The sequence below is a fragment of the Artemia sp. Qi Xiang Cuo genome, chromosome 9 (genome assembly GCF_049724085.1).
Source record: "Artemia sp. Qi Xiang Cuo chromosome 9, ASM4972408v1, whole genome shotgun sequence".
Lineage (NCBI taxonomy): Eukaryota > Metazoa > Arthropoda > Branchiopoda > Anostraca > Artemiidae > Artemia > Artemia sp. Qi Xiang Cuo.
This window is the reverse complement of record NC_142802.1, coordinates 22,692,084-22,708,107: the sequence shown is the minus strand read 5'-3', so window position 1 is coordinate 22,708,107 and position 16,024 is coordinate 22,692,084. Positions and strand designations below refer to the sequence as shown.

General features: G+C 33.3%; 1 protein-coding gene across 1 annotated transcript in view; it reads right to left on the bottom strand.

Annotated features, from left to right (window-relative positions):
* Positions 1–897: 897 nt before the first annotated feature.
* Positions 898–16,024, bottom strand: part of LOC148948458 (angio-associated migratory cell protein) — a 137,744-nt gene continuing 122,617 nt past the window's right edge. The window contains exons 3-8 of the mRNA XM_089093932.1: positions 14,570–14,697; positions 11,566–11,697; positions 9,037–9,181; positions 6,705–6,916; positions 4,038–4,172; positions 898–1,105 (exon numbers count right to left, since the gene is read on the bottom strand). Coding sequence (XP_088950058.1) covers positions 914–1,105; positions 4,038–4,172; positions 6,705–6,916; positions 9,037–9,181; positions 11,566–11,697; positions 14,570–14,697 — 944 coding nt within the window. The 3' untranslated portion in view covers positions 898–913. The remainder of the gene's footprint in view (positions 1,106–4,037; positions 4,173–6,704; positions 6,917–9,036; positions 9,182–11,565; positions 11,698–14,569; positions 14,698–16,024) is intronic.

Sequence of the window (16,024 nt, the reverse complement as noted above, 5' to 3'; positions counted from 1 at the left end):
ATTCGACTTATTATGTCAAAGATGTGTGTGAAGTTGCACATCATTCCTCAAAGGCTAAACATCCTTATTATTATTTGACAATTTGAGGCAAGTCATTTTACCAATTAAGACGTCTATGGGGAAGAAAAGATACAATTTTAAGTCCACATGTCCCAGCAAAACCTAAAAGTTCAAATTGTAAATCTTGACAGGGATTCCTTTTTTGGTAGAAAAATAGAGAACAAAATAACGTCAGGTCGGCCGTGATAACTTACAATGCGTTATTCAGAAATTCGGCAATTCCAACGCGTCATTCAAAACTAAAGACGTAGAGGGTAAAATAACGCCAGGTCAGCTGCAGTATTTCAAAAGGCGTTATATGAACTAAAGCTTTTCAGGTACTGTAGCCAAGCTCCCCAAACTTTGATGAGGGGATAAAATTTTCTTAGGATTTGAAAGATCTTCCGCCTCTTTGATGAGCTACGAAAACAAAAGATCTTGAAGGAATCTGTGCAAACAGACACGTCAAAACAGGGGCAGTGGTGTTGCCCTTCTAAAATTATCCTCATTCTATATATTTTGAAAAATATCTTTTTTGGCATTTTTATTGAGTAATATCTCTTTTTTGTAGTATTTAAAGATATCTTGGAAAAAACAAAATTGCCCCCCAATTCCCTTTTTTCGAACATACTTTTTAGCACTGAAAATTACTGTAACACTAGCGGTATATACATTTAACCGATCAGCAAATTGACTATTTTGCTTTTTCCTGCCACCCACAATAATTAAATATAGCGCTAAAATAGTAAATAAATAAAATAAGTGCAAAAATCTTTCGAAATGATACAAGAGAAAAATATGTCTAAGTCTGTCGTTGATTGTTGATAAGTCTTGTTGTTGATGTTTATGAGTGTAAGAAATGAATAGACAAAACTTACACAGACAGATCCATATTCAGAATATTTGAGGTATGTCCAAGTTGTTTTTTAATAACTGTATTTGATCTAGCATCAATAGTCGCAACAACACCATCCAATGAGACGGTATGGAGAATTGCTGAATTTTCTAAAGGCGACCACGCCAGTCGAACAATTCCATCAGGGAAAGACAAACTGGAACGCTCTGACTAAGAAAATGTTTTACATTAAGGCCTGAAACAGTAATTGTTTTAGGGCGGTGTAAATAATTAGCCATATTTCAATTTGATTTCAGCACCATCTTGGTGAAAAATGTCTATAGGTGGCCTCAGACCATATACATCACTTTTCATCAAAAACTACCACAAGAGATAAGCACTTCTAAATGAAGTTAAAACTTTTTACAAAAAGGAACTTTCGTAGTTACAAATCATTACCAAAACTGGTGATTATTAATAAATATTTTCAGAATGAACAATGAGACATTAATTTTCAATATTTTGCAAGGTATTTATGGCAAAAAAAGACACTCAACACCCTGCGTTACTAAGGCTGATTTGTAAAACCACCCATTAGAAGGAGGGAGGTGGAAGGTTGTTTCAGTTTAAAAAGGCAAGACAGGGAAAACTTATTCTGAAAAGCTTTTCAAAAGAATCGCAATATTTGCTTGAAACAGCCTTTGTATGAAACACAAAATAAAATTAAAAACAAATGATCACAACCTCAGGGGAAAAACCATTGAAGATATCCAAAATATTTCCCAAAATCAAGATGATAAGGGCGGAATACAGTCTGCCTTTCCAAAGACAGAGTTGGGAGGTGAAATAAACACAAAGAAAACTAAAATGAAATAAGAATACTAATAGAATGGAAACAAAATCTATCATTGCGTTAAAATCTTTTAGAAAGTGAAGATAGGAGGAAAAATTTTTAGAAAAATTTTTAGAAAGTGAAGATGGGAAAAAATCCAGTTGCTCCAAAGAAGAGAGTCTTTAAGACAAATCTAACCTTTCTTCAAGGACACATTTCTTTCTTCAAACACACGAAGTCGTGTCTCCAAACACTTTAAAATCATTTCGCCTCTAAAGCTTTTAAATGAAAACTTTTTAACAGCATAACGTTAAAGAATCAGCATTTGAAACACGAAAACATATTAAGGCTCCATTAACGTAAGTGCTAAAGTCCAACTATAAACTCTAAAGGTCAAGGAGACTTCGTAAGGATCAGTGCCTTGAATTTTTGGTTTGATTTTTGTTTTTTGCGTTAGAACATATTTTATCTAAAGTTCTATTTCGACCGATTTCTCTCCCATTGGAAACTTTAAACAATGTGATCAAAAGTATGGATAAGTTAGGGTCTGAGTTAAATCCTCCTAAATTTAACTCCTAGTATTTCATGCGTTATTTTAACATGTAATTTATCACTTTCATTACATTCCTTTTTATCTAAATGCATTGACCTTCGAACAAAATTTACTATGTTGGATTTTTTTTGTTGTTTTATTTTTGTTAGCATTATGTGCACACTGACAAACTCATGCTTTGAGTGTGACATACTCATGACATACGTCATGATATACTCATGACGCTTTGAGGGGAAAAAGTGACAGAGAAGAGCTAATTTTTTTAAGAAAGTTATGCACGATAAAAAGACAGTGTAGTCTTCGCAACTCTGTCAATGAAGTAAAATTCTTAACTTGAAAAGAAGCTTTGGTAATACATAGTTATCATTAAAAAAATAATTCATCTTATGATATAAAAAATAATTCGATGAAATTAAAGCTTTAGAATCTCTATCCCAATATTTTCTGAGGGTTATTATTTTGAAACCATGTGATTTACTTTTTGTTTTTGCTAACATAAAAAAATTAAACAAACCCTTAAGAAGTCAACTTGACCAAGTCCACAAGAAGCAATATAAGAAATTAACTCCTTGTAACTCCTAGCCTTGTCTTTACAGCTGAAAACCAAGAGCTTGAAACTTACAGCTCGAGTCGGACTCGAGCTGCGTGCTAGAATTTGAAAATTTGTGAAAGTAACTTTATTTACTATACAAGGTTGGAAATCATGGACTGAGATGGACATGATTACATTTGGATTTGTCGATTCAAAAAAGGAAAAGAAAAAAGCGAAGACCAATTTCAGTCTTGATTCTAAAGAGTTATGACCAGTTAAATTTTGCTATATTTGGACCAAGACACTACTAACTGACAAATAAAAACAGAAAAAGATTTTAATTAAGAGCAGAATACAACAGGCTGTAACACTTCCATTGTGTTGAATAGGAAAATATAACATCACAACACACGTGCAATTTATAGCTCATATAATAATCAAAACAAAAATGAAAAGGAAGTATCTGAGCATGGTACCAATAGCGCAGTAGCTTCAACACCAGTTTGCCGCGGCGTACGCAAGAATTTTGGAGAATCGGAGACAAATTCACTTCCCAAAATTTAAGCCATTTGAAAGCATTCAAGGGAGTTGGGCTTTTCACCCACTTAATACGTCTTAAAAGAGACTGGGAGAGTAAATAAATTATCTAAAATAGGCTAAAATCAGCCAAATATGTGGCCTCAGGCGGCTTTGCACTATAATCAAATAGAGATCCTTCCTCACTTGACAGTTTTCTGCAAAACACTTTTTCAAGTTTTTGGTTACTATGGGCTGGACTCCGTTCTTTGATAGGTCGTGGCACATGTCACAACCATGATATGCTGTTAGAGATTAAAGTATTATTTCAAGCAGCTTTCAGTATAATTTTGGAAGAAAAGCTAGGATATCTGCAAAAAAAAGTCAAGCAAATAAAAAAAGCCTAGACCCGAATTCCCATGTTCTTCGCAAGGTAGGTAAGAATAAACAGATAAATGAAGACAGACTCTTTCAGGGTACAAGATACTGAGCCTTAAGAAGGCATAGAAACACCTATAAAATACCAATACAACAATAGATCTGATTCCTCTTTTACCAGCCTTTACCGGGAAATTATAACATATGCCACAGTAAACTGGTCTTAAATTCTAGAGCTTGTATTTCAGAACGATTCTTTGTCTAGAATTAATCTACTTTACTAATGAACCTTTCATATGTACCAGAGCTACTTCTTAAAAACAAAAAACATCCGCAATGCTTAAATGCTCACCATTGTGCTTATATCCCATATTGTTAAGTTTCCCATCAAAGTTCCTATTGCTGCGAGATGATATGAAGGCGGGGAAAACGATACTGCTTCTATAGAATCACTGGCGTCCCTACCACAGCTTGTTTTACAGATATCCTGGAAGAAAATTCGAGATTAACCGAAAAACTCTTCGCATGAACTTGACTATGGGGTGTATATAGTTCATGCGACTCTTCTCTGTGTAAGAATTTCTTGTTATTGCAAGTATAACGTTAATACGTGTTGTTTACTAAGGGACAAATCTCTTCTTGTTTTCGCCTTGGAAGTGTATTTGTTTGCATTCTTTGAATCATAACAAGTACCAAGTGAAAAACAAGATTGTAGATGATGCATGAAAAGGATTTGGAAAGGGTAGTCGGTTTTGGGAGCTTACTTGTATTAGTTGCTTGGCTTAAAATGTGAGTACAAATAAATTGTTCCTTTGAGTTTCATAATGCAATTTTACTTCTTTTTTTTTCTAAAGCGTGATATTGAGTCTTACTGTAATAATTTAAATATTATGGAACATTTTTTTTGCTCACATGTTAGTTTACTTAGTTATCAGTTAGTTAATCTTAATATCGTAAAACTTCTATTTCGGTATGAAGATTATGCAAACATTGTACTTATATTGCAAGTTATAAGTCTCTTTTTATTTTCTTTTTAGAACGATACGTTTAAAACCGAAAACCATAATTCTTTTCAGAAATAAAACCTTTGCTCTTTTCAACTCTTGTTTTGTGTTCATTTTATCTCAAGTCTTAGGTACGGGTTATTTTTAGCACTTCTTCTTATATTTATTTATCTTCTTTTATATATTTATTAACCGGCAGAGTTTGAAGTCTGCACGCTACCCTAACTCTTATTAATTCTCCAGACTCTGTTTAAACAGATTACACCTGGAAACGTTTCTTTTCCTTTTATTATCCAAAGGAGATAGTAATTTATATATTCTACTTGAGACTATACCACTTTAATGATAACTGTGGCCTTTCCTTTTTTAACCATCTGATCCTAAAAAAGGACCTTGTACATAGTTCTTGCAGCATTACTCAAGCGCTACAGCTTTCAGCCATATTCCAACAAAGCTCCTCAGTCTCTAGAGATATGTTTAAATGAGTTAGCTTGGCAAACATAAAAAAGAAAATCCAAAATCATCAGTGCCAGACACGAGGCATGAATAATAACTCATGAGTAGCATCACTTGTGCCAACAGTACTACTGTCCTACAGTATGACTATCAACGTTCTCTTCTTTTACCCTCCCTGTTTTCAAAATATATAACAGAGCAATTAAATTAGTAACTGAGGGGACAGGCCAGCTTAGCATGAATTTATTGGATGGTCAATCCACATACATCTTGTTTTCCTCTTGTTTCATTTTTAGTTATTTTTATGGACTCCTCCCTAATTTCTTCAAACAATTATGTCTTTTAAATTCAGAACTACGAAAGGAATCGCGTGTTTTTTTTTTCTCTAAGAAGTAACAAGGATATTTTCATTCATAAAACGTAAACCATATTATCAGATTTTAATCCAGTTTTATGCTGTGCCTCCATTTGAAATTTCCTACCTATTAAAACTGCCTACCTATGTCATTCTTATGGAAAAATTAGAAAGAGCTAACTGGTCACCTCTTACGCCTAGAGAGTTAGTTCTCTCCTCCTTTCCATTTTCCCCCTCTATAGTCCTTTGCAACTTCTTTTTGTACTACTATTTAATTTATTTAGTGCTGAATTTAATGCTTAATTTGTGTTGTAGTTTAATTGCGATTATCAAATAAAGAGTGCGATTATCAATTATTAGTGTTTTTACTTCATGTAATGTTTAGTCTCCTACTCTCAAAGGCCAAAGAGTCTTTGTGGGGTCGAAGGTACTGTAATTTTTTTTCTGTTTTTTCTTTATATAAATCGAATGATTGAATTACTTTCCTCATGTTAATTATGGGTGGAAATATTTGGCAAAACGCTTCATCCGGCGATAAATTGAAAAGTGAAATAAAGAAAAGAGTAATTAAAAGGCTATCTTAATTAAAGTAATTTAGTAATTAAAAGGCTAAGTTAATCCATGAGTTACTTCATCACTTCAAAAATGGTAATTGCCTAACTAGCGGCACACTGTAGTATTGCTGGGTTAGTCCATCTTACTACTACATATGAAAACTAAGAAAAGAAAAATGAACAAAATAAAGACTAGCCATGTTTTTGGCCTAAAAAATAAGCGTAAACCGTTTTTTTAAGCTAAAGAGATATAGCTGTAAACATATAGTTGAGGAAAAAATGGCACACTTTAAAAAACCCGAACACATAGACAAATCGTCCCTATTGAAGGGTCCACAAACGCAGCTGATAAATATACATAAAAATAACCCAGTATCTTTATAATTTAATGAAAAGTAAAGACATCATTATGAACGCCAAAGAGGCCTAATTCCAGATACTCAGTTGCAAAGCGACTTATTTGCGCAAAATCTATTTTTCTCTTTTTCCCTTTTGTGTCTTACTGGATCTACTGTGCCGCTTATGTCTTCTTGCTATGCAACCTTGGATTTAGATACTGAAATTTTTTGTATTCTATCAGAAAGTTTCTGTTTTTAGAACTTCCTACATAACTCGCTAAAACACAAATAACAAAAAAAAGGGCGGCCTACCACACCAGTTTTAGGATTATAAAAAGTCACACTTCCATCAGCCCCACCGGTCATCAGTATTTGATCACTTTTGTTGATATCAATACATAACTTCATCATTGCAACTTCATCATCGTGACAACTAGTTTCACTCATAGTATGCACAGGGGTTGACGTTTTTAAATTCCATATTTTAACAGTTCCATCCGCATAAACACAAGCAAAGCGATCTCCTGGAATAAGAAAGAAATCCTGAATAGTGGAAAAGACGTAGGAAACAAAAAATTGCTGATAATGTAGAAGCGAAAGATAATATTTATTTCGTAAGAGATAGTTAGAGACGGTTTTAAATTATTCAAAAAGTAATAAGGCTTTGAAGGAACTGATAGTATGGAAAATGAATGTTTTTAAATATGATGGTTACAACATATTAAACCAAACGCATTAAACATATAAAAATATAGTAAAAAAATATTTTCATGAACTAAACTATTATTAAATGGTCACAGAGCCATAGCAACAAATAGCAAGCAGAGATTCCCACCAAAGGGGTGCTCTTAGGACCATTCGACACTCGCACAGAAAAAAAAATTCAATTTTCCTTAAAAGATTGAGCAATTCCTGTCTACAGATGTGCAAGAAATGATCACTATAAATAAAAAGAAGACAAAGGCAAGATGCGGCAAAATTCAATAGCAAAATTCAATATGGCAAATCCTCGAACAGAATTAATGCCGTAGACAGAAATTAATATTATAAAACTGATTATTTTAATAAGTACTAATTTAGGACCTAAAGCGGTAAATATTAAGAATTTAATTTAAAAACGTCTCTTCAGGTTTAAAATCTTAATGGTATATGTGATATCGCAATAAGTTTTAAATTACAAAACTTTAAATTGCATTGAAATATAAGATAGTTGTATCAAGGGATTCAATCTTTCCCGCATTCAGCAAACCAGAATTATGACAGTTATTTTTCTTTAAGACTAGTTTACTTATAAAAAAAAAGAAAAAAAACCACACACAAAAAGTGTCCTATTCTTACTTGTCAATACATTGCAGAAAATACCTTCTGAAATTTGAGCTATCAAACAATAAAAAAAATGATAGTATTACATTGAAACATTAAAAACACAGGATCTCATAAATAGAGATACCAAAAACTTGCATAGTGTACAGACACATTAAGCAACAAAATCATTTTTCAAAAAAAGAATAAAAAGAAGGAATACGTAAAAATGATTGCCCATAGGAATTTTTTTGCAAAATTTATATAAAAATATAATATTGAGCATTCAGATCCACCAAATTCGGTGATATTAAGTTGAAAGCTTCGTGAAAATGACCAAAAAAAGCAGACAATGCCGTATGACGTGATGGTAACTTTTGCTTCGATCTTCGTTGAGCTAAAGCAAAAGCAAAAGCAATGTGGCAAAAGCAAAATTCAATACCAATTCCATCAATCCTTTCGGAAAGCACATGAATAGGTTCTACGCGAAGATATCACAATTCCTTTATACAGTATTTTATTCTTTACGTTAACCTGCCATTCATTGCTTTCATACATTCCTTTTTTATCTAACTATAACCTTGCCTTCCTATTTTGGGTTAGTGCTGTTTCTATTTTATTTATTTCGTGTATGTGCTAACATATTCATGTCATTTTAAAGAGGGGGGGGGGTGAAAGAGAACAGCTAGGTTCTCAAGACAGTTTTTCCTTTGCATGACAGAAAGGCATAGTGGTCTTCGTAAGCTACTCAATATTTGCGAAGCAAAACAAGAGCCATTTAATGATTTTTGACGTTATGAACAAAAATAGGAACCATTGTGGTCTTAAACATCCACGGCACGTACTAAATAAAATTGCTTGAAACCTTACCGCCTATTGAAAAATAGGATCAAGGGAAGCTAACGAGCATGTGTCCAAATACAAGGATCAGAACGTCTGACAATAATAAAAAACGAATCTTGTATGAACATATTCCATTTCCAATTCCATTTCCCAAAATCTCCATATTTCCCAAATGGCTCCATTTCCCAAAATGGCTCCATATTCAATTTTCCAAAATCTCCCGCTTTAATTCCTTCTAAAAATTTAGCAATCGTTTTGGCCTTTAACATAGTTATAGCTGGTTTTTCTTCTTTTACTAAGGCTTAAGTTTAGTATCACTATGATTAGGTAATAATTCCTATTATTTCTATAATTGCAGGGATAAAGGTAAAATGCTGAGCAAAGACCAAACAATAGGAGTCAGCTGTTTGGCCAGCACTTAAACCCCCCCCCCACAGACTATCAACTGTAAGACATTAACATCACCAAAGAATACATCTTAGAATGAAAAAATGCCAACCACTATGAAAAAGTACTCCACAGTTGTTTGATTTCCCGTCACCAGAAAACGTTTTACACATGCCAGAGGGAATCTGCCACATCCACATAGAGCCAGAAATGTCACCAGCAAATAGGACGTGTGCTCGAAAATGCCACTTTAGCCACTGCAAGTAGAAATGGAAAAAATTAGACCACACTTTTTAAAACATAATTGGTGATCCTCATTTCTTTTACTGGCATTCTTCTATTTAGATTAACCAATAAGAATTACCAACAAAGCAATTAAAATTATTTTTTTTTACGACTACACTTTACCTTAATTGTCAAGTTTTCATTTTATACTTATTTATTGGCATTTCATGGTACGGTTTTTGTCCCTTTTTTCAAATATTTACCAAAATTTATATTTAGCAATACATTTTTAAAGTATTACTAGAGAACTGCTTCTTCGACATCTTTCAAGTATTAATTACCTTAAATCTCTCATTAAATACTTATAAAGCCAAAGGCAAATAATCCTTACGACCATGCTTTTTCCACAGGAAGAACTGCTAGACCAAGAAAATGCGAATACGATTTGAGATGGAACAGAAGTTAATGATTACATGTAATCAGTGTGATAAACGATTGTTTAAGAGGTTGCAGACAAGAGAGAAGTTCTGATTTCTTTTTTTTTCAGATGAGTTAGTTCAAGGCAACTTTTTTCCCTTTTTTTTATTTATTTATTTACAACGCTGAAGCATGTCACTAGCTCTTGAACGTTGCTAATCATATCTGAAAAATTCTTCGGAGTAATCAAAATTCCCTTAATTACAATTGTGGCAAATATCCTATATCAAGGCCAAATCAGGATGTTTTATTCATTACTTGATTTGTTATTCCTTTAACATAGCAATTTATAGTCTTAGTGAAAGAGCTCTAGTCATGAGCTTCTGCATTTTCTATTAGATGACTATATTTTTCATTAATATTATTATATCTGGCACTATTCTGTCTTTCAGAGGGATGAATAATGTTTAATTTGCCTCCCTCCCTATAAGGGGCCATTTAGGGCTAGTTTATGCATTGAAGTATGAAGTCTCAAAAGCTTTTCAAGAATTATAGCTTATATATTTGCATTTACATAAGACTGTTTGATTCTGGTATTCAAAAAAAAGCATGAGAGCTCTAAAATAAATAACTGCAATATAGCCCTTAAACATATCGGTGCAATAGCGGTGTATTGTTTCATTACACCGGGGTAGCCCGTTCGTATCATTCAGAAATGTTTTCTTTGAAAAAAATGTTAAATTAAGAATTTTGCTATTAAAAATTTTGTTGAATTATGGAATGAACTCTCGCTCATTGACCTCTAAGGAATTAAGTTCGAACTGTCTTCATGCGTTCAATTAATTTTCCCACAATTGAAAACATTTTGAATCTTATCAACTGGTCATTCAAACGTGAAAAAAATTATTAATTCAAACAATTTTTAGAAAGAAAACAGACTTTATACAATTTAACGATATATTTATAAATATAAAGTATATTCTTATTTCTTAATGTAACAAATCGTGGCCAACTTAAGGATTTGCAGTTGTCAAATCGGTATAATTATATTAAGTTTCCAAAGTATTATCTATTATGATTTGAATATTTTTATTGCCCGCTTTTGTTTAGTTATTTGTTCGACTTTTTTTTAGAACATATAGATTCCCTTCGGTGAATTGTCGAAACACTCGTTTTTTAGTATGATATCAAGGCCCTGTCACAGTGACTAAACTTAGATTAAATATTAAATATAGAGAATTAAAATAGCTACCCTTTTAAAACGAAATTAAGAGAACGCATCATTTGCTTTTGACGACGGAATAATCCCTTTTGCGGAACTTTTTGTAGTACCATGGCTTCATTACGCCAGGGTACCCTCCTTTGCCATTCTCCTGATCTTAGCTAATTTCATTCCTCTTTTGTTCTAGCTAGTTGTGTTATTTTTATCTTTTGGTGTTTTATATGATGTCTGAATTGATATCGTGTTGATTGGTATTTAATGTCTTTTGGTGCTGTATTGTGGTTTCATTACACCAGGGTAGCCTCGTTTTCCCCTCTCCTGCTCTTAGTTCTTTCATTCTTTTTTCTTTCTTGTTAGTTGTGTTATTTTTGTCTTTTGATGTTTAAAAAAAATTATTTGATGAAAGATAGCCTTCACTTTGAACAGCTCTTTGTTGAATATGTTTAGGTTTGTCTTATCTATTTATTTTGAATGTCTTAAAATAGACAATTTCACCTATCTAATGTTTAATATATATTAAATGTTAAAATGATAGACTAATCGGTTAAACTCCTTTTCCACTCAAGTTATTGATAATCGAAAACGCTCACAAAATTCGTAAAAATGCCATAGCCACTATTTTTAGTATCTTACTACATACATATTATTATGTCTATACTACTTCTTAAAGTTAGACCCAAATTAAATTCAGCTAAGAGCATAGCTACGTAGAATTCAGCATAACTACGAAAATTTAATTTTCATTAGGAAAAACATAAGATGTCACGCATGACTTACATTCAGATCATCAATTTCAAAACTCCACTCAAGACCTTGATCGCCAACCTTAAAAACCTTGATAACACCACTAAGGTTACCAACTGCTGCATACATTCCATCATGACTGAAAGCAACTTCTGTTACAGAGTCCTAAAAATAATATTTAAAGAAGTTTAGATTTTACTACAGAGAGCAATCTTACACAAGGGAGGATTTTAATTAATTAATTAAAAATCGATATAATTACTTGATGGTTTTATTACCCCAGGTTGATGGAATCAACAAAATGCTCATTTTTTCTCGTGGTTAATTGCTTGGTTGTCTAACTCCTCTCTTATGAGTATGTCTGTAAATATTATTAGCTTAGCCAGTTAGATCTTTATGATTTTACAAGATTATATATATTAGTCTCATTTTCTGCTTGGCGAACTACCGGTGTTTGATCTTAAGATACAAAAAAAACTGTCTAAATAAGTTGATTTGTCCCCATTTGAACGTTTATTTGTTCGTCTTAGAACGGCAGTGTGGTCTAAGAAAACAACACCTAATTTAAAGATGTTATGTAAAAATACAAAAAAAAATGAAAAGGATAGAAGGAAGCTACTCGTATATAATCACTTTACAGTCTTCAATTAGAAGCTGTAATTCAATAGCATGGTAATAGCCGTGCCTACATACAGAAATTAAGAGCCTCCCTCAAAATGGTTCTAAATAAAATATTATTGACAAATTCCGAATTGAAATTTACAAGCGCACACATTGAAGCAAGACCCACATAACAACCCTCATCCCTTCGTCCCATCATTCCATGCATAAAATACTTGTCTCACTCCCCCCCCCTAAAGGCTGGATCTTTAATATGGTATTAATAAAGGTTTCCAGGCGTGAAGCCGAACTATTTAGTATACTTTCATTTAGTATGCTGTTCAAATTTAAAATTCTAACTCTTGATTCTATTTCTATAATTCTATTTCCTTTTTGTTTAGATTTCAATTTCAATATGAATTTTTCCACCAAATTTTGAGTGTATTTGGTGACGCAACGGTCCTAGATGACACTTTACTTTTTAATTGTGGCTTTTGTTGTTAATTAAAGTAAAAGAAAACATTTTACTGTTATGATATTCTACACAGGACATATTCAACGGAATTTTCAAACAAAAACTGAACTGTTCCGAAAAAGATGCGTTATCGCTAAAATGGCACTTTGAAATGAAAGCTACAGAAATGAAATAAAATAAAACGAACGGGAAAAGGTAGCTACTAATTAAGCTACAGTTGGTAAGATTAAAGGATAACAGTACGGATTCTACGAGCTGTATTTACGGTTAGTTTTATCAAATAAGAGATTAAAATAAGCAAAGATCACAAATGCAGCGGTAGCTGCAACCTAGTAAACAGCGAACACAGCTCATAGTAATAACAACACAGTTCCGCTATAAAATTTTAAAGCCTTGCAATGCAAGGGAAAAACTAACTATTCAATTGCAAGAAAACCCAACCAGAAAAGGAATTGGCATAATCAAGAAAACCAAAAAGAGAATACTAATTAGATCGTCAAACAAAACAGAGAATGAAGATGAGGCAGTATTAAGAGAATATATTTCAGTGAGTCCAATTTTTCTGAGACTATTTTGAAAATTCAAAAATGTTTAAGGAAAGCTATTAATAATAGGGAGAGCTATAAAATATGTATTTTATACAAGCGAGACTGTCACAAAGAAATAAGAGCAAGGATAAGGTACAGCTTTCCATTCAGTAGTCATTTTTTTCGCATTGAGTTAACATCGAAAGTGGATTATATTTATGACAGAAACTAAGGATTAAGAGTTGCCTTAGTTTAAACTACACCTCAACGCTCGACAAAGCGGGTGATTTGCTAATTGCATCTGTATGACCTGCTTATGGATATTTGCCAACTGCAATACAAATTAATGTAATCGGAGGTGATTGCTGTTTCATCTCAGGCCCTGGCTAGCTATTGTTTATTTTGGTTTGAATCAGGGATCTGTTCTTGGCTCGGTCTTATTTCTGATTTATGCGAATGATCTGATTTCGGCAGTCAAAAACACCAGGCTTCTAGCATGCTTCAAGCTGTGTCATCCTGATGTTCGTTCGTGTTCCAATACTACTTCTAATGAAGATTTTCTCGTTACTTTTGCTGATGATGCCACTCTTGGGACTCTTGGGAAGACGGAATGTGATATCAATTCTAACCTTGTGGCAATATTCTTGAGAGTTATTTCATGGTTTGATGCGAATTACTTGGCCTTGAATAATGGCAAGTTACATTTTTTTCTCGAATTGGTATAGCTTTCCCTCAGCTTGCACACCTTCAGGTGTCACAAGACTCCTTGTGTTGATGATAGAATAGGGTGGTCCGGTTTCTTGGTATCCTGCTTGATGAGAACCTTTCATTTAGAAACCATATAGTCATGATTAGGGTTAAGGTCTCACGGAGTTTGGGTATCATTCGAAAAATCGGACACACATTTCCTGGATCTGTTCTGAAGCTTTTTTTCTGCCTTGTCCAGTCATAGGTTCGTATTGCCCCATTGTATGGACTTCTACTTTTCCTTCTACGCTGCGGTCACTTTCTGTCATGCATAATAAAGCACGGCGTCTGTTATGAACACCAACCGTTCCCCACCAAAACCGCTCTTAAATCTACAGTCTGGTCAGTCAAATACTGAAAGATTTGCCAATTGCTAGATGTCAGTTTTAGGCTATTCTTGATTGCCTAACATTACTACCACTAATAGCTAATTGGAGCGACCTTAATATTCTAAATATACATAAAACCTGCCCACTATGCAGTATTTTGCAGGATGGATTGCCACATTTTCTTTTTAGGAGCAATGAATTGGTGAATTTAAGGCCAGATTTATTTAATAATGGCTATGATGAGCTGCTGCTGAGGAACCCTATATTGACCTCTCCTAAATATACTGTATAGTGGTAAGCTTACCTTATTTTTATCTTAAAAGGTTATTATGCGCTATTTTTTATCTGTAGTTACTTACTTTAAATCCATCTAATTTTACTGCTCCGGATGGTTCTCCAATTTTCCGAATGTAAGCTAAATCATCTTTTCCTCCAGTGATGACTTGAGTTTTGTCCACAGGATTTATCCTGCAACAAAAAACAGGACCTGTGGAAAAATAACTGCTAGTTACTGCAATTCAGGTCTAAAAAAAACAAGCGTAACTACTGAAGCCTTATATTCCTTCTTATACGCCATCTATTAGTTCAGTCTCTGTAAGCAAGGTATCAAGCACAGACAGAAAGTATATGATACAGATACCGATGTGCCCTATCTTACATTGTTGAAAAAAAGGGTCGGGTATCCGGGTGCCTTTAGGCTATGTATGATAACGTTCATGCATGCTAGAAGCCTGAGAAACTGAGGATAGAGGAGCACAAGCACCAGATTAATTGGTATTTATTTACCATAAAATTATTTCAGTTGGACGTCTGTATTACATTCATATTGCCTGTGGTATCAAGTTTCAAATTAAAAACACTTATCACATTATAGCAATTCAGTTTTAGTATGGATTTCAATAATGATATAGGGGAAACTTCGATTCAAACATGTGAAATTATTTTATTTAAAAAATTTAGCCACTCCTTAGATATAAGCATTTCCTAACAAATCAGTAATTTGAAAGAACCGCGAATTTTATTAAGACGTTGGGAAATATTGCGACCAAGCAGCAATTACAACCATGATACCAGAAAGGAAATAATCATCCGAAGTTATATCTGAAATTCTTTGAAAGGCAGTGCCAAAGTTTGGGATGGTATTTTACTAGGTTCTTGCCTGATTGCTGCACTGTTCTAAACCTTTACACAAACTTATCATGAAACAGCTCAGAACAAACTTATCAAGCTCTTCTTTCACGTCTTCTCCATTGTTGTAAGTAGATCCAAAATAGCCAGGAGTTTTCACAATAGCTCAAACCAACGACCTCTGAAGTTGTATTAAAAATGCACTACCCGGAGCGTATGACGAGTAGCCTATCAAATGAAAAGAGAATTGTTGGGGTCATATCAATAGCAATGCTCGCAAAAAGTTTATCAGAACTATAAGAGCCTTGGATCGAAAAAATCCAGATAACTATTTTACCAGAAAAAGGAGGGAAGTATCAGCCTTGGACCAACTGTGGGTTCCCCCCGCCTGCTCCAAATAGTTATTATAAAAAAAAATTTTTAATATATAATCTTATAAAAAGATATAATTGATTTTTTTTTTTTTTTTTTTTTTTTAATAGAGCTACACTTTTTATGTCAAAGCCTAATAAAGAGGTTCAGCATATCAAATTTGTGGAACAACACTTGCAGCTATGTGTTTCACTTATAACTTATTTGTTTAGCTTCACACGTTTGTTTAGAATTTGACATCCTAGAAATATCTATGCTCTGAACAAAGCAGCAATAAAACAGATACACAAAAGACTGTAATCGCAATATTTGAG